The 19,336-nt window shown below is 46.3% G+C and overlaps 1 protein-coding gene across 2 annotated transcripts; it reads left to right on the top strand.

Annotated features, from left to right (window-relative positions):
* The first annotated feature begins 9 nt into the window (after positions 1-9).
* mideasb (mitotic deacetylase associated SANT domain protein b) lies at positions 10-18,601 on the top strand. Of its 2 annotated transcripts, XM_083683589.1 has the most exons (14): positions 10-88; positions 1,771-1,849; positions 4,552-6,601; positions 7,906-8,211; positions 9,305-9,650; positions 9,983-10,049; positions 10,916-11,061; positions 11,209-11,312; positions 12,277-12,352; positions 13,064-13,152; positions 13,311-13,454; positions 13,870-13,995; positions 14,711-14,901; positions 16,082-18,601. In XM_083683589.1, the coding sequence occupies exons 3-14, from the start codon at positions 4,925-4,927 to the stop codon at positions 16,332-16,334; spliced, it is 3,525 nt and encodes a 1,174-aa protein (XP_083539715.1). In that variant the 5' UTR covers positions 10-88; positions 1,771-1,849; positions 4,552-4,924; the 3' UTR covers positions 16,335-18,601. The 2 variants fall into 2 exon arrangements, with proteins under 2 accessions (XP_083539715.1, XP_083539716.1); XM_083683590.1 differs by lacking the exon at positions 1,771-1,849 and having other exon boundaries at positions 40-88.
* The last annotated feature ends 735 nt before the right edge of the window (positions 18,602-19,336 follow it).

Genomic DNA, 19,336 nt, shown 5'->3' with positions numbered 1-19,336 from the left:
TGACGCTTCGGAATGCAAAAAACTTTCTTCAGGGCGAGAAAGAATTGTCAACGGTTCATGAAGGTGATTTGTGCCGCAGATGCATAAGGTAAAGTATAACATTTAATTAATATGCTTTAATTGATGTTGTATAACTGTAATATCCCGTTTCTCAACTGTCCCAACTCTGCGCTGCCTCATGGGGAAGTATCAGCATCCGTTTGTCGAGTTGCAACTTGCAACATTGAAACATTGTATCTCGTGCGCAAGTTGCACTTCAATCGTTAACAATGTATCCTTCTGCAGTGTATCATTCTTGTTACTACAACAGTTGTAGCCGCAATTAACGTATTGACTCTGATAGTCTAAATGCCCACATTATCAGTGTTACAAAACGTATGATATGCAAACATTTCTGCTGCTGCCACGGCTTGCAGATGCAATGGTCTAATTCTATATGGATGTCAATTGTACAGTAAAGCCAACTGCATTAGCCCTAACCAACAATGTCTTCCTGCCAATAGGCCTATAGGAGAGTGTTTATTGTGTGTCTTTCTTGATATATGATAATATAGTATATCTGACAATACAATATCTCTCTCTCACGCACACAGAGGGTCATCTCTCTCACTCTCACAGAGCTGCCAGTACCAGTGGACTGTATGCTTAAATGTTTTAGGCTTTGCACGTTATTTTAAGGTACAGCAGAAAGAGCATGTATACCCTGTTACAGAGAGGTTGGTGCTGGCAAACTATGGCGTGTCTCCTTTCTCTAAACAGGCACATGCTTAGTCATGGCCATTAGGTATGACTAAGCATCTCAAGTGCAGCCTGATACAACAGCATATAGCCTAAAAAAACGTAAAAACTAAAATAGTGCCTAAAAAAAAGTGCCTCAAAAGCCCAGAGGCTAATGGCTTGTCTGGCTATTGTTTCTCTTCAAAATACATATTTCCTCTGCTCTGCTGATTCAAATATGTAGGCTACGCCAATTAAATAATGATCAAAGACTGATAAATGATCTAATAGAAAACAATGTGCACCTTGAAACTAACCTTTTAGTCCTTTTTATCCACTTTATTTCAAAGGTACCTTTAATAACGGATACCTTATAACATATCCATAAGCCATACATAACGCATTTATAAGAAATAATATACATATAAAATACTTCTCAATAACCGTAGGTTGACCAAGTGTCTGTGATACGTACATTAAAACATCCCAAAAGTTAATGGTATAATAAGACATGAGCCTAATAATAGGGATGGGGCCTAATAATGAAATGAAGAACAATAATAAATGCATCCGCAAAGAGCGATATAACAAATGTGATGTGCCTGCTTTATTGACATTGTAAGGGACATAGAGGCCCATTTTCTACCACTGTGTCCCACTGGCGGAATTTCCCGCACGGACTGAGAGAGCGCTTGCCCCGTAAATTACAGCGCCCCGCATGCAAGAGGAAGGCCTTATATGGTCGTGGAAGTAGGTGTGGCGAACGAACTGGAGGGATCACAAGACGAGCTGAAAGAGAATGTGTTGTTCGATTCAGAGGAAAAAAGGGCCGCATAGCCAATGTGTGCATGTATTTGTGCAATCGCAACGTAATGATGTGCAACACTTGTGCCACAGTCTCCAGATTTCTGCAGATTAGTGCTCCATTTTCGACTGGATAGCTGTTATTTCTACAAAATCGATCTACCTCTTGACTTGAAAAATAATAGTGAGGTCAGCATTGCATGACTCAACCTTGGAGATGTATGCAGTCATCTCTGTTCGATTGCACAGGCTACTGGACGCGTGGACCGTGGGGCAGTTGCTCCGGTGGTGGTGATCGTGGGGGCAACGCTGAAACATGACAAGCACGGTGAGTGGTCGTTCTAGAAACCCGGGGTTAGAGTTACTTCATATCAGAGCTCTGTTTTTCTCGCTGGCTTGTGTAATAAGTAAGAAGCATGCATGGTAAAGGTGGACAATAGTTGTAAACAAAGTTCACAATTTCGCAAATGTGGTGGGTTAATTTCAGTCATTGCACTTAATGGTTGTCGATAGATAAGTATGTCATTTATTGGTTTATCTGGGGCTTTTGAAAAGGAAAGTGAGAGCCGTGTGACGTATTAATCGTATTGGTATTGACAAGTTGAGTCGGTTCAATATTAGCCATACTTTTGTCTTAAAGCGCGTGCTCATACATATAGGATGCATTGTTGCCTCACTTTGTTGCAATGTGCCATGGAATTAGTGACTGGATAATCCCTTTTCTGCAACAAAGGGCTTCTCGTAAATAGCGCTGAGCTGGCTGGCCACGGAGGGGGGGTCCAGGAAGGGTTCTCATGTAGGACGCAGCATGTTTTTCTTTTTCTTTTTTTGCTGTCTGAGGGGAATTCTCGCTCATGTCAAATAGCCTACATCGACTGCGCGTTTGCTTTCAGCGCGGCGCCCTAACTGCATAGCATTCGCTGTTTAAATTAAGAAATGGGTAGGGATTAGGTAATTACGCTTGACGTTACAAGCCTATTTAACGCGTTACCTTGTTTGTTGGGTTAAAACTAAGGCTTGTGTAACTGCGATACTGGGCCACTCGCTGCGTCATGATCCTGCTACACCTTGGATACTGTAGACATCGTGTTATTGCGCACATGTCCCATATTGCATAAACTCACTGTAAACAACATCGCTGTAGCCTATACCCGTTTATGTTGTTCAGCAAACAGAGCAGTGCGTATTGCGCATACTCGAATTATATCAGAGTCGGTCCCATTCCAATAAATTGATGCTCTGGACTAAAATGTGCGCATTTTTGTGCGCAGATTTTGTTCATTGTGGAACATGCAGAGACGCGTTTCTCACATTGAATGCCGAACGACCGGGTTATAAGCATGCAGATGAATAGTGTTAATGATCCCTTTGCCGCCTCAGCCCATCCAATCACCCCCTTTACCGTTCGCCCTCCAGTGTGGTCAGTGAAGTTCAACAGCGCTATTCCCCCAGAGCAGGATCCGAACAGCTGCAGCTGTCTATTTTGAGATGTGTGTGTGTGTGTGTGTGTGTGTGTGTGTGTGTGTGTGTTTACTAGGTGGCTGCTAGGCCATCAGGGAAATGGTTACTATTGTGCACCATTCCTCCAAAACACATTTTTTGGCAAGTGTTGGTGGAGTATTGATGCCTGCAGTGAGATATGTTGTCAATGGTAATAAAGAATATCAAACAAAAACCCTTGATAATGTGTTCGTGGATTCTACTATAATCTTGTCATAGAATAGGTCATGTCTCTTCTACTAATCATTTAGACAGTTGTTATGGGAGCAGCGTACTTCAAGTGAACTAAATTCGTCTTGACCTTGGGTTCAGGGCCATTATATCTCCACCAGCCATTGATTGCTCATGGGCCCAGATATCACATGATATTGTCAATGACACATATCCTTGTGCACAGACGGTGGGGAAAAGAAAAGAGGACAATACCATTATGATATTGCATTATTGACACACTATATATTGAGGAGAGTTTGAAGTGTATACATTTTGCAAGTGGAAGTGATGAGGTAGCATGTTATCGTGGATATCTGGACGGCTGGAATGCTTCTCGGCCAAACATAATGCTTGTTTTGATCAACCCGTTGTGTAATTGTGCATCTGGGATTTGGCAAGGGTTGTGTTGAAATCTTCACTATCTGTGCAATCAGATAACAGTCCACATTTTCATTATCATAATGTGTTGCCATGGCAATGGAAGTGGTGCCACGAAAAATTTAAATGTACAAAATATTTCCACTTTTAGTATAGGATAAGAGTTAACCAATTTTTCACAAGCCTTTTCATTCTAACAAGATGAGTCATTTTTCACTCTCATTGTTCTAGCTTTTGCATTTCCCCTTTGGGAATGCGTGCATAGGGTCAAGGGGGTTCCCTATTTTGTGACTGAGTCAGAGCGCATCATGAAAGTAATAATAATAGTTCATCATTGGTGGTTCAGGGAACAGAGCTGTGCTTGTTGAGATGATAGAGATCAATGGTATTTAACCAGCTGGCTTCAAAACAGCAATGTTGCAGCTTCGATATGGTAGCATACTTGTACTGTAGCAGAAGTTAACAATGAACCACAATGATAAACGTTACGTGAAGTGTGTGTGTGTGTGTGTGGCTGTGGCTGTGTGGCTGTGTGGCTATAGTGCATTTTTGCATCCCCCATTCTTGAATGCTGTGTCTCAGTCAGAAACTGATGTGATGAACGCTGGAGGCAGTCGTTTGATCCATGTGATCAGGCCAGGGGGTATTAACCTTAATTTCAACATCTTTGTTTTAAGTCTTGAGCTTGAGAGCTGTTGGATATGTGTGCCTGCACGTCCTTGTCCGTGTGTCATGTGAGCTAAACTAGTAATGACACAGCTTAGTGCCCCCCCTCTCCATCCCCATCCCTCTCTCCCACCCAATACCTTTCACCAGGAGCCTATTGTTGAAAAGGCCCACAGCAGGTTTTTACATTGCTGTGGCAGGTTTGACAATGGGACCCTCTACAGGGACCCCTCTAGGCAGACTATAACATGCCTGACCTCTCTCTCTTTGCAGGGTGTCACCAATGAATGAGCGACACAAGTGGACAACCTGACAACTCAGTTCAGCCGGGCTACCTTTGAATACATCAGCAAGAGTAGTAAAGGGAAGGAAAAGATTGGGTTGTGTGACCCCCCCACCTCTCCTTCTGTTGCCCATGCAGTTTGGTGATCTGCTTTAACATGCAGCCCCTCTCCTAGTCCGTGTGCTGAAAAACATATGTTTTGCTTTGTCAACGGATAGACCAGTTCAAAGGGAGCTACGTTGGACCATACATTGGTTGGTGGTTTGCACAGTTTGGGGGGCCTTTTGTGTACACAAGGCTCCAGCCCTCAGCTATAACCCCCCCTCCCCCCCCACCCCCCCCCCCACCAGCCCTTATTCATTAATGATAGCCATGAGTTTACCAGCCCAGCAGAAAGCCAACACCAAGAGAACAGGCAAGCGCATCTCATTTTTCAACGACCAAGGAGTAGCAATGAAGGAGACCTCTCAGCATACCGATGGTTCTTACTACAGCCTGGCAGCCCCTGCTTCAGAGCCTGGACAGAGTGAGTCCGCAGGCACAGTGGCCTCCAACCCCGAGGCCCCTCACATGTACCTCAACTCTGTCATCTTTAGCCCAGAGAAAGGTGACCAGAGCCGTGGTCATTACCAACAGACGGTACCCATGAAGTGGGCACACCAGGACCCCTCTCAACAGCAGCCCCAGCAGCAGAGGACTAGTACCTGGACACAGGGTGTCACCATGGCCAACTGGGGACAGAACTTTGCTCCATACCTAGGGGGTGTAAATGTGAGTGACTCCAGGGCCCAGACGGCTTTCACCAAGCAAGTCCATGAGGGCGGTGCTCTGCAGCAACAGCAGCAGCAGCAGCAGCAGCAGCAGCAGCCCCCCAATAGAGCTCCAGAGAAGCAGCAGCCACAGCTGGTGTCTAACCCTGCTGGAGAGGCCTACAGGGAGGTGGCCGTGGCCAAGGCCCATAGTCTGGAGTGGGAGCAGCAGCAGCAGCAGCAGCAGCAGCAGCAGCAGCCCCAGGCCTTCCAGCCACCCCTCAAACCAGGCGCCTTGAACGCCCAGCAGCTCAGTACATCCAACCCCGGAGGTAGTTCAGTCCTTCAGCCCTTCCAGTTAGCTTTTGGACAGCCTAAGCCACACCTAACAGGCTACTATCAGGCATTTCAGGGCACCAGGACCTTACCCAATCTGAACTACACTGCACAGACAAAACCCCAACCCCAACATCAACTGCATCAACAGGAGCATCAGAAAATACGCCTACAGCAACAACAGCAAATATTACAACAACAGCAAATGCAACAACAGCATCAAATACAACAGCAGCAAATACTTCAACGCCAACAGCAAGTACAGAAACAACTGCAGCAGCAACAGCAAATCCAACAGCAACAAATCCAACAAGAGCAGCAGCAAATCCAACAGCACCAACAAATACAACAACAACAACAAATACAACAGCAGCAAATCCAACAGCAGCAATTACAGCAACAGCAGCAGCAGCAGCAAATACAACAGCAACAACAATTGCAACAGCAAATACAGCAACAGCAACAAAATCAACATTTGCTGGAATACTACCCCAGCGGCAGCCAAAACCCACACCCCCATCCACACTCACAGCCACCCACCCTTGTGCACTGTGAAGAGCCCTCCACCCCAGCTACTCCAGCTACCCCAATTACCCCAGACCTCCAGGAGCCAGAACCTCCGCACATTCCCTCAGACCCCCAGCAGCCCACGGAGGCTCCACAGCCCCAGGCCCAGCCTCGCCGGTCCAGACGCCTCTCCAAAGAAGGGGGAGCCCCATCGGCAGACAACCCCTTCCTCATCCCGTCAGAGCAGCCAGCCCAGGGGACTCAGGGCTTCCAGAACGGGGCCCCTGAGGGGGCAGGAGGAGGACAAAGGCCAGAGGACGTCCAGGCCGCCCCCACAGGTGTCATCCAGAGCACACGCAGGAAACGGAGGGTGTCCCAGGAAGTCAACCTGGAGACCCTGGCTCAGAAGGCCTCTGAAATGGAGTGCCTACCGCCACACATTACCAAGGTGCGTAGCCTGGTGCTTGTGCGTAACGTTTTAAGGAGTGTAGATCACAGTGACCAGGTCTTCCTTGTAAAAGAGGTCCATCGACCTCAATTGTACTTCCCGGATAAATAAAGGTTAGAATACATATCATCTCTGTGGTGTAGCTAGCTTTAGTGTGCTCTTTACAAGACCTGAATCGATAGTATACGATGATGACACATTAAATCAAAAGGTACATCCATGCATGGATATTAATGCACCAGCTAGCTCATTTATACAAACTGCATGCATGCACTTGGTTGCATATGATTAATAGAAGCAGCTTAGTTCAGCTTTGGGAGTAATTTTGATGAGTTCACTTTGTAGGGTGTTCAATATCTGTTTGTTTTTATGGATGTAATTGCGATGGGATTTTTGGCTCCCTTCATTAGAACAAGAAAAGGAACAAGAACAAACTGCCTCATGCATCTGCTATGGCCGATGGTGCCAGCATTTGTGTGGTCTCTGATTAGCTCTTAGATTAAAGGAATAAGCAATTAACACCCTAATATGAATGCTGCAGAGCTGAAATACAATACCACAGTCTCCATGGAGGAGTTTTAATATCTCCTAGATATGTGTCACAAAAACATTTTAGAAAAGATAGACACATTATGAACCATATCCTCTTTCCTAGCATTACTTTGCCCTGCCTTATGGGTAGTTCCCCATATAAAAGGACTATGTTTCATGTCTATGCACCTCCCCCATTCCATCAGAGGACTGAAACTACACCCTGCGCCCCCCCCACCCCCGCCTCTCTCTCTCTCTGTAGGGGAGGGGGGTGTAGGGGGGCTGCAGTGCTCAGCAGAATGCCCTTTCTCCTGCTCTGGGTCGGGGCTGGACTTTTCCACTGGGAATGGTGTGAAAAGGACTCCAGCATGCTCCTGGACACTGCTCCTCCTCTATGCCTCTGCTTAATGAGAAAAGTATTAGAGTGCTTGTGTGCGACAGAAGCAGTCCTCACTCGGAATCGTTATGTGTGTCGCTTTCTATTAGTAAACTGAAAGTCACTTCGGGGCATGTGTAATTTTGGTCACATGAAATTGAAACCTGAAACCGACGATGTTGCGTTATCAGCTCTCTGTTGCGTCACTTCAGTACATGAAGGCGCGATGATGTATCCTCATTAATGCACTACTGCTTTTATCATATGCAAAAATATAAAGGCTTTTGCTCACATAAAAATGTATTAGGAGGTCATCTGATCTGTCAATGAAGCGGAATCATCCAGATGTGTAATGTGTGTCTTCTGTTTGTTTGTTTGTTTGTTTGTTTGTTTGCAGGAGCCACACAGGCCTTGGAGCCCCACTAGGGCAGCATCAGGCCCAGGGCGAGGGACCGGGGACCCCGAGGGCCTCAGCGCCAAACGGTCCCGTGACGAGAGCCTGCTGCCGCTGGTCATCCCTGTGTCGGTCCCGGTGCGGAGGCCCGGGGCATCGTCTCCAGACAGGGAACAGAACGTTCTGGGGTCAGGCTGGCCTCCGCGACCCAATAATCTGCAGGACGTCACCCGTTCGGACCACAAGCCCTCGGTCATCGTCACCCGCCGGCGCTCACTCAGGAACTCGCTGACCGAGAGCTCAGGCCAGGTGGGTTCATGACCTCACACATGTCATGGGGTAGGGAGGGGTTAGGGGAATCTGAGTGATCCTCACTCCTGGCCCTGGAGGGCTGCAGTACTGAAGGCTACTGCGATTTTGAAGATTAGTTGTATCAGGTGTGATAGCACGAGGCTGCGACCAAAACCTGGACCCAGTGCAGCTCTCCATGACCAGGACTGAGTATTTATGGTGGGGTTTGGTTCTCTCCTCTTCAATCCGTTTTCTAATACTAAATCCCTGCTTTTTACAGCCACTCTCTCCCTGCCCCCCTTTATCCAGCATCTCACTCTCCCTGTTTTCCCCATATGTGTATCTCTCTCCCCTGCCCCCCTTCCCCTCCCTGTCTCGATGCTGGGGGGGATTGGTGGAGGATCTGCTGGTGTCCCTCCCTGCCCCAGATCAGACAAGGCAGATTAGCAGGGTTTAGCCGCACCATAGGATTGATGTAGAGTACAGTATGGATACGTGATGCTCAGTATTTAGCTGCAAGGGTGGGGGGTTGGTCTCTCTCTAGGAGCCCCCCCCCCCCCAGGAGAACAACACTCGTAGTATATGATGAAATGATTAATCCATTCAGCTCATTGTGTGTTTGAAGAGTTTTATTGCAAAGCATTAAATCCACCATTTTCAGAAATGTTATTTTTCTTAATAATTTCTGTCATGGCATATAAAACCCTTTATTTATAATTATATTCTTGGAGTTATAATCAATTTTTGGTTATTCAGATGTTTAATTATGAATGTATCATGTAAACATTTTTACTCATCAAAATCAGAATCAGAATCCTTTTATTTTAAGTATATTTGCACATACAGGAAATTGACTTGGTGAGGTTGGTGCATAATATAAAACAATATAAACAATATATAAGCAAAATATTAACAAAATAGCAAAAAAAAATACAAAATAGAACAATGAATTATGTAGGCTGTGCGAGGCTAAGAGGCAATGAGGCTTGAGGCTGTGAAATGGGTATGGGGCATGTACACTACAAATTAGAATAAATTTAAATAAATATAAATTACACTGTCAGTTCAGTGTGTGTGTCTGTGTGTGACTCGGATTGTCTCTCTTCATCAGAACGGCGGAACGGATGCAGAGAAAGACGACGACGGCAAATCCGCCAAGTCCAAGCGGCGGCCCCGCCCCGAACCCCTCTTCATCCCGCCCCCCAAGCCCGGGACGTTCATCGCCCCGCCCATCTACTCCAGCATCACACCCTACCAGAGCCACCTACGCTCGCCCGTTCGCCTGATAGACAACCCCCTCACCATGCCGCCCTACACGCCACCGCCCATCCTCAGCCCTGTACGGGAGGGCTCGGGCCTCTACTTCTCCACGTTCCTCTCCTCCGCCGCTGCCAGCAGCCAGGGCCTTCCCCCTCCCATCACTCCCAAGTCAGCCACGCGCAGCCTGCTGCGATCCAGTGAGTCCAAACATACAGTACTCTACCAAGGATTATAGTATCACTTACAGTAGGCTATGAACTTAGTTTAGAATGAACTGCCGCTATGGCAGTTGAACTATAACTCTAGCTGTACAAATAAGCTTACATTGAGGGATATGTATTCACATGCGTTTAGCCATAATGCTTGTTATTGCTGTAATATACAAGTAATAACAGTGTCCTATCGTGTGTTTGGCCCACTTCTCACACGTCTGCCGCAATGAATATCTGCTGTCTGTTTTGTCCCAAATATTAGTATTCTACGTTTTTAACTGAGCAGTGGTGTTTTTGTGCTGTGCTTTGCTTTTTAGACAGCATTGACATAACGCCCCCGGTTCTGTCTGCCATTGGTGAGGCCACTCCAGTCAGCATTGAGCCGTGAGTACAGAACCCTCCAAACTCCTCTCTCGCCCGTTAAAGGAGGGCTCATGTCCCCTTGACAGTGACGCTGCTGAACTCTCTCCCTGACCAACCTCTCTCTCTCTCTTTGAAAACAAATGACACTCCCCATCTCTGCTATTCTGTGTTGCATTGCCTCTGATTATTAATAAGAGTAGAAATAATCCTTCAATTGAAGTTAGCCTGCTGGAGCAGACGTCAATAGAACATACAGCCAAAAAAAGGCTTGTTACAGGAGCTCTTGTGTGTCTTCCTCAGTACTGGCCTTGAGTTTATTGAAATGTCCTCCAGCAGGGGCTGTTTGTGTGGAATGAAAGGGCAAAATGGGTCCTTTGGGTCTGACCCAGTTTAGCGTGTATCACGGCCCTGTTTTTTAATGACAAAGGCAGGGGGTGGCGAAGAAACGGGTTGCATTGTGGGTGTTCTTCTCTGACTGGTACCAGCTGCTCTGCAGTCAGCCGGGGACAACCCCCAGCCTTTCAGCTGGGCCAAGAGAGCTCCTAAACACTTCTAACAAGCCAGCTCAGATCAGTTTACACCAGCAAGCCTGCTCTGGAGGGAGGGAGGGAGGGAGGGAGGGAGAGGCACACAGCTACTCCCCTGCAATCTCTCCACAGACAGGACAAGAGGCATATAATATAAGTAGAAGTGAAAAGGTGTCCTCATTTCCACTTTGTGTGGTCAGGTTTTGAATGAAATTTGCCATTTCTTATTTCTGAAACAGACCCCAGTAAATAATCTGATATAAGCCTGTCATTTGCGTGTATGTTTTGGGCCTGCAACTGTGTTTTGAAACTCCATTCATCAATCACAGCAGTATAAGTCAACATAATCTTATTCACCAGGCGAATCAACATTGGCGTGCGGTACCAGGCAGAGGTGCCTGAGCTGAGGCAGCGTTCAGCCGCCCAGCAGCATGACCTGCACCTGGCAGAGCTGGTCTGGGCACCCCTCCACGGTCCTGATGCCAAACCAGGGTACCAGGAGAGAGGTACAGCAGTCACACCCAACGTCTCAGAACCACCTGTGATGCTACTACTGGATGTCGTTGTCTCATATACAGATGTGATTTGAGGAACCCAAGGAAGTAATGTCCTAATCATGTTCTTTCTCTCTCTCTCTCTCTCTCTCTCTCTAGTTGATGACCTCATGCACCTGGCCTGTTCCAGCGCCCTGTGTGGAGGAGGGACCAATCAGGAGCTAGCGTCACACTGCTTGTATGAGTGCCAGGGTGACATCATGGTGAGCAATGGGTGTGATCTCACCTAATGCAATAAAAGTGTAATCAGACAGTGTGTCATACCTTCAGTACAGCTGGGACTAGCACTGAGGGGAGAGGGCGTGGTCCACTGATCTCAGTCTGATAGCACATTGGACACAGTGTGGCTGAAGCAGCCATCCCTCATAGTCCTCCTGCACACACACGCCCAAGTGGTGTGAGGGCTGGGGTCAACTGCATTTCAATTCAGTCATTTCAGGAAGTAAACTGAAATTTCCTGTGCTTTACAATAAGCTCACTTCCTGAATTGACAAGGCATTGACCCCAACCCTATCGGTGTGTGGTTAAGATATCAGGATTGAACTTGTTAGGCATTTCACTCAGCAAGATCAAACAGCTGCATAAACTGTGCAGGCAACCGGGAACAGGTGTGCTGCACAGGGGCTATTGAGTTAATCGCCGTAGCCACGTTTTCCCCCTAGAACCTCTTGTTTTTGATTTGTCAGTAGATATGCTCAGGACTCGCTTTACGCACTAAAATCCCATCCACACACTGTGGAGTGAGAGAGTGAGAGAGTGAGAGTGAGAGTGAGAGTGAGAGAGAGTGAGAGAGAGAGAGAGAGAGTGAGAGAGAGTGAGAGAGAGAGAGAGAGAGAGAGAGAGAGAGAGAGAGAGAGAGAGAGAGAGAGAGAGAGAGAGAGAGAGAGAGAGAGAGAGAGAGAGAGAGAGAGAGAGAGAGACCCACGGTGTTGCTCGCAGCCCCTAGCGACCAGCGTTAGTCCGCGTTGTCAAGGAGACGGAGGTGGTTGTTAGAGCACCCACTCTCTGCACCAGCGAGGCTCACTGCTCTCTGTACAGTGGCCCTCTTTTATTAATCGGATCATTTCAGACACATCAGCTTCTTCATATCAGATAATGGAACGTTGATATTGTTTCATGCACTATCCGTTTTGCAGAGTAAACTAAATTATGTATTTTTCTCTACAGGGAGCGCTTGCCCTCCTCCTGCTGAAAAAACCCATATTCCCCAAGAGCCACTGTCTGGGAGACTACCACTACTCAGGTTGTCCTCTCACCTTTTACACTCTGAATAGTCATACTGGGTTGTGTGTGTGTGCATGCGTGTGTTAATGCGGGCCTGTGTGTGTGCATGCGTGTGTGTGCGCGACCGTGCGTGTGTGTGTGCATGCATACTCCTCTTCTCTGCTTTAGAACAGTGGTGGGCAGCTACAGAGGCCCCCCTCAGTCCTAAACAATGGCAGCTGGAGTGAGAGCGTGGTGTGTGTGTGTGTGTGGGGGGGGGGTGACGGGGGCAGGGAGTGGGGGCAGGACTGTTGGTCGGTGAGAGGAGGGGTTGATTGTAGAGGGGGGGAGACTGTGGATTGAGGGGGTTGCTGTGGAGAGGGGGCAGTGGGTTAGTAGCGTGTGGATAATCCCAAGCAGAGGACAGGAGAACCATTGTTTATCCAGCCATGTGTGAGTCCTGGCTGTGTGTGTGTGTGTGTGTGTGTGTGTGTGTGTGTGTGTGTATGTGAGAGAGCTTATGTGCGTGTGAGCCTGCGTGCGTGTGGTTTTGAGGGGGGGGTTGCAGTGGGGTCCGTCCACCCAGTGCACAGAGAAGTTGACATCCACAGTCCCCAGTCAGCGACATGCTGTCTAACTCCACACCACTCTTTTGTCTCTCTCTCTCTCTCTCTCTCTCTCTCTCTCTCTCTCTCTCTCTCTCTGCCTCTATCTCTGTCTGTCTGTCTGCCTCTGTCTAACTCTCATTCAGGGTCAGACAGCTGGACCTCAGCAGAGAGACGCTCCTTTAACAAAGGGATCGCTGCCTATAAGAAGGACTTCTTCATGGTGCAGAAACTGGTATGTTCACATGAGATTTCCCCAGCAGACTCCGGGCCTTGATTTATGTTATCATATGCTGTTTATTATGGTAATAAGCTGACAGGTTATCAAGAGGTTGTTTCCAGTCCACTGCCATAAACCGTGTGTGTGTGTGTGTGTGTGACACTGGTACACAGGTGGGCACTAAGACGGTAGCCCAGTGTGTGGAGTTCTACTACACCTACAAGAAGCAGGTGAAGATCGGTCGCAATGGATCCCTCATCTACGGAGAGACGGACCCGCCTGAGAACAGGAGCACAGAGGAGGAGGTCGACCACAAAGTGAGTTGACTTCAGTTCACCAACCTCAAGTAAACCGTGTGTGTGTGTGTGTCCAATACATTATGATGACCCTTCACTTGACTGTGCGTTGTGTTTAACTTGATCTCTTAAACTAATCAGGTTAGTTGTTAAAGGTCATTTGACTTGAGCTGTGGGGTGTGAGTACTGTATGTGCTGAACTGTGGGGTGTGTGTGTGTGTGTGTGTGTGTGTGTGTGTGTGTGTGTGTGTGTGTGTGTGTGTGTGTGTGTGTGTGTGTGTGTGTGTGTGTGTGTGTGTGTGTGTGTGTGTGTGTGTGTGTGTGTGTGTGTGTGTGTGTGTGTGTGTGTGTGTCACTTTGTATCTAATGCAGGCTATTTAAACAATTTGAGCACTGTTGGAGAGTAATCAGTGCCTTTCTCTCTCCCGACCAAAAGAGCTCTCAGAGATTTGAATCGCGGAAAGAAGAGGAAGACAACAGGAAGTGGGAGGGGTCAGCTGACAGGAAGAAGAATAGCAGCAGCCCCAGCAGGGTGACTCAGACATTACAGGCCACTGAAAATGTGAGTGTGAGGCCAAGGGCCTTGTTCCAATACTAAACAATCCTCCCTTCATTGAAGTGCTCACTGCACTAACATATTTGGATTGGTCAAATCAAGCTTTCCACTGCATTGTTTTAGGCTATCAAGTCAGTGTTGTAGGTGTTATTGTCGGTCAGGTGTGTTGAAGGTGTGGAGTACAATAGGTGTTGTTGGTAGAGGATTCTGGAACATAAAGAAAGATGTAAATGGCATTTCTATTTTTGTCTTGTCATGTCAACCTTACATCCCCTAGTAAACAATATTTGCACTCTTAACCCTGCCATGAGTTCACATTGAGTTCTGCTGGGATGTAGATTGTAAGAGTCAGGTCTGCTGCCCTCTGGTGGCTCTGCAGCAGCTGTTTTGGCTGGCTTCCCTTGTTCGGTGTTGCGTAACCTGACTGTCAGCAAACAATGACTCAAGATATCTTTGACCTCATTCCCCATTTTCGAATTTGATTCGATGACCTAATAAAACTCAAATGAGTACTAATTATGTTTACTAAGGTTTTATTTTGGCTTTAAGATGTTTCTTATCATGACCCTCCATTTCACTGTGCGTTGTTATGTTTAACTTGATCTCATTTACTAATCAGGTTCGCTGTGTAGCCTAAGGTCATTTGACCTGAGCGGTGGGGTGTTCTGTTTGTGCTGACCTGTGTGTGTGTGTGTGTGTGTGTGTGTGTGTGTGTCTGCAGGCTGGAGCTGTCCTGGTGTTAAAAAGCCAGGAGGATGGGAGGAGAGATCACCCGTCGTCCTGTCCCAGTCACCCCCCTCCTCCTCCCAGTGCCCCCTCCAAACCAAAACCCCCTCCAAAGAGCGGCCCGCCCGCAGGCAGCAAGCCCCCTGCTGGGCAGGAGGGAGAGTTCCCCTGCAAGAAGTGTGGCAGGTCAGTATCTGCCGTCTGGACGGCTCAATGTCTTGAATGTGCTGCACATGGAACACAGACAGAGCCCTCAATGTGCTGCACATGGAACACAGACAGAGCCTTCAATGTGCTGCACATGGAACACAGACAGAGCCCTCAATGTGCTGCACATGGAACACAGACAGAGCCCTCAATGTGCTGCACATGGAACACAGACAGAGCCCTCAATGTGCTGCACATGGAATACAGACAGAGCCCTCAATGTGCTGCACATGGAACACAGACAGAGCCCTCAATGTGCTGCACATGGAACACAGACAGAGCCCTCAATGTGCTGCACATGGAAGTTCAGCATTACTTGAATGATGACATGGGCCCTACCTTGCTAATTTAAAACATATTTAAACAATTTTATTTTAATCAAATCAAACGTTATTTATATATCACATTTCATACACGGATGCAAGACAATGCACTTTTTTTATTGAGTGTTAAATGATGCAACAGTCTGTTGTATAATTTCTCAGTGACCAATTATCAGTAAGTACTATTTCTAATTGAAAGAGAAACCGTGGTCAAGAGTCAGCTAAAATTAGTTCACATTTTCTAGATGACTAGCCTTTATCGGTTGTTTTAAATAGGGTCGATATTGGGGCTATTGCTGGTTGTAGGGATCCAGCTTTGTGTGTGTACAGTGAGAAGTGCCCCATGGGGGTTGTTTGAGCAGGAAGGAATAACGCAGCACTGACCGATTCTGATTGAAGAGCCTCACCCATGGCAACGGCAATCCTGTTATTATCAACCGTCTCCTAGCAACTGAAACACGGCGCTGATATGGCATGTCATGCCCCCAGTCTATGCAGCTCTGCCCAGCGACTGTGTACAAAATACAAACACGCCCCTTATCCTCACTGTCCCATATATTTCCTGCAGTATTATGCTATAGCATAGTGTTCTAGCTTCAAGGTAAATACTCTATATTTACCTTGAAGCTAGAACTACGGTTTGCTACATTAATCTGTAACTATATGTATGCTGCCTTCTTGGCCAGGGCTCACTTGAAAAAGAGATGTCAATCTTAATATGACTTCTCTGGTTAGATAAAGGATACATAAATACAAATATGTAAAGCCTATAAACTCCGAAGCGAACAGTGAATCCTGATTTGTTGACCTCTGACCATTGTCCCCTTTGCCCTCAGGATCTTCTACAAGGTGAAGAGCCGCAGCGCCCACATGAAGAGCCACGCAGAGCAGGAGAAGAAGGCAGCGGCGCTGCGCCAGAAAGAGGCCGATGAGCGGGCGGCGGCCCAGGCAGCGGCGGAGGCGGCAGCGTTGCTGGCCGCGCGGCAGAACGGAGCGCGAGAGGGTGCAGCTGGAGGAGACAGCACTAATGATGACTCTACTGAGGGAGAGGACGAGGACGAGGACGGGGATGATGAGGACTGGCACTAAGACAGCCCACACCCCCCCCCCTCCCCCCCGAAGGGTGAAAGGGCATCACACTGAACCCTGAGGCACCCCACCTTCTATTACTCCAGAGATGTTTGACACCCTCATGTTACAGCTGCTGCAGCAGCATTGCTTTCTCTCTTGCGCACTCTCTCTCTCTCTCTCAACAAAGCAGTGGAAGCAAAGCAACACTCATGTAAAACTAAAACAGCTTTTACAAAATTGTTTTATAGATCAGGATTACCCATCTTGACATATTCAGGGACAGGATTTCTCCCGTGTGTGTGTGTGTGTGTGTGTGTGTGTGTGTGTGTGTGTGTGTGTGAGAGAGTGTGAGAGAGAGATTGCGCGTGCGTGCGTGTGTGCACGTGAATGAGTTTCCCTTAACTCATTATCCCTCTTTTTAAACTGCTTTAAAAGCTTTCAGGGGTTAACTCTCTCAGACACAGGGCTAAAGGGTATGAAAGCCATGCCACCTTTCTACCATGACGTTTTCTCTCAGCGCTGTCCGCCATCCACCCACCTGGTTATACTCTGTTCCCTCTCAGCACTTTCAGCCTCACATAGCTTACTGGACCTCCTGGCTGGGACCCTGTTGATATGAACCACACAATGCACTGCTACTTTTTCTGGTCTCTGCATTTTGACATATTATTACGAAAAGAATGAGATCAGTGATTTGAAGTGGAAAGGCAAGGGAAGGAAATCTGTTCCCCGCTGAAGTGGTGGTGATGACACTGCTTGTATAGAGACTCCTATACTCTATGTGGAGGAACAGATCGGAAAGCACACATTGGTGTGTGTGTGTGTGTGTTTGTTTGTTCGAGCCGTTTCCTGTTTGTCCCTTTTCCTCTCAAGACTGCCAAAAGCTTGCACAGATGCGTGTTCAGATGGATTTCCTAGCTTCAAGTGCTGTCCTTTGGGTTTTAGTTTCGTGAATCCCTGGTCACTTTTTTTATAGTCATCATCATTTGGTCCTCCTCACTGTTGATGCCTTGGATGTTTTGGACACTTTTTATCTTTGAATGACAATCAATTTTACAGAAAGGTTCTTTTTATATTGAACAAATTACTGTTACTTTTATGCTTATATCTTATAGTTATTGTTGTTTTTGTGAATATTATTGTTATCGGTATTGATAATGTTGCTGTATTGTTGTTTCTTGTATTATTATTAATATTATTATAACTATTATTATTGTTTTTGGCGGCACACAGGTTGATTTGGAGGTCTTCTTCTCATTTGTTTATCATTATTTATGACATAGCTCTTGCTGCCTGTTTCTAACTGTGAGGTTTTAGAATTAGACCTATAGGAAAAGTCAGAGAAGAAGAGACATGAAACAGAAATGTATGTGCAATAGAACGTGGATCCCTGTTGCCAATCCCCTGTCCTGTTCCCCTCACAACAGTTATTCATTTTTTCTACTGTTCCTCCGTCGTTGCCCTCTGTTAACGGGAGTCAGAGAAGGGACAACAGGCTCTGTAAACATGGCCTGTCCCGACAGCCTATCTCTACATATCTCTTGTCTTGACATATCTCTATCTCAATTCCCCTCAGCCTAGCACCAGACTCTGTCGCCATGGCAACAAACAGCCTGAAGATTTCCCGTTAACGACAGCCACAGTGGGGAGTTGAAGAGCTGAGAGGAACGGCTCCAATTACTCCCAGTTAAACCTAGGTCTATGCACAGTGTGTGTGTGTGTGTGTGTGTGTGTGAGTGTGAGAGAGAGCGCGTGTGTGTATGCATTCAGGTGTGTTTGTGAGTGTGTTTGGTTGCATCCAAGTGGACTTTTTGTAGTCAAATTAGCCATTTGAGAAAAATATGTTTTCTGGACTGTTGAGTTTTTGTTATCTTAATTTATATCTCCTTTCTTTTTTTATTTTTACTTCTCTCGAGATTGTCATGGGGCATTGTTTTGAAATGGTTTTGATGGGCCTTTTTCATACTGTATAACAGAACTTTGGATGAAATTGAGGGCATGCCATGAACACAAAGCTGTAAACCTTCACCACTTTCATCCAATTAGTTAAGGGAATTAAAAAAATAAAGGTTTATTTAGCTAAAGAATATATATGAATGAAATTCTATGGACGCATACTTTCTATGCTATTTTCCTATTACTGGGGTTCACACTAATGATGAAAATGGAATGGAAACTCAAGTGCTTTTTACTATAATGTAACTTATTTGTTTCAATTTGATTTTTACCACCTGTGTTTTTTTAGTAATAAAATATGTAAAAAGCACTGTTTATTAAAATTTTACAATACTCATGACAGTCATCATTTACTTATTGAAATATGCTGAAATTGTGGTTGTGTCATTACTAATTAAGAACCAGTCGATGATAATTCTGTTTGCATGCTGGCATGGAGATATGCTTGTGTAATGGGAATATGCCTGATTGCTTCCAGTAAAACTGCAGATGTAATCTTATTATGAACAAGCATGAAATTGAGATGTTTATCTACTGAAGCCAGGTATTTTCCATACTTTCAATTTGAGGCAGATGAAAACCTAAGCTGATGTGTCACCAAGGTCCACAAGGGAGCAGTATTGTCACAGGAAGTTATTACCTGCCATTACTTGTTCAGAGCACAAGGGGGCATTGTTGCTTTAAAACTGAATTTCCATTCATCTTGATTTTTCTATTTAAGTCTGGTGTCCACCAGACATTTTCAAGCCCAGTATGTGCTCAAAGAATCAATCAAGAAGACTAGTGGAAGGACTTATTTACGGTTTGCACAATTTCACTTCTGCCATCTTGTGAACAAGCCAAATTTTAGATAGCCTCCTTTCCACACAGGGTGAAAATATAAGTAAATAAGACGTCCATGTAGTCAGGCCCTGCTGCCTCTCTTCAATGCCTGTGTAATGTGGCTGTGCTCTGGGAGTAACTGTGTCAGGCTTGGATGTGGTGGTTGTGATGTGGATATAGAGTTGCATGCGTTTGATTAAGTTAGTTAGGGTGCGGCTGTTATGGTCACTTTTTCATTTCAG

Source organism: Argentina silus, assembly GCF_951799395.1.
Source record: "Argentina silus genome assembly, chromosome: 13".
NCBI lineage: Eukaryota > Metazoa > Chordata > Actinopteri > Argentiniformes > Argentinidae > Argentina > Argentina silus.
The sequence above is the reverse complement of the archived record's forward strand: the minus strand, read 5'-3'. Positions and strand labels throughout refer to the sequence as shown.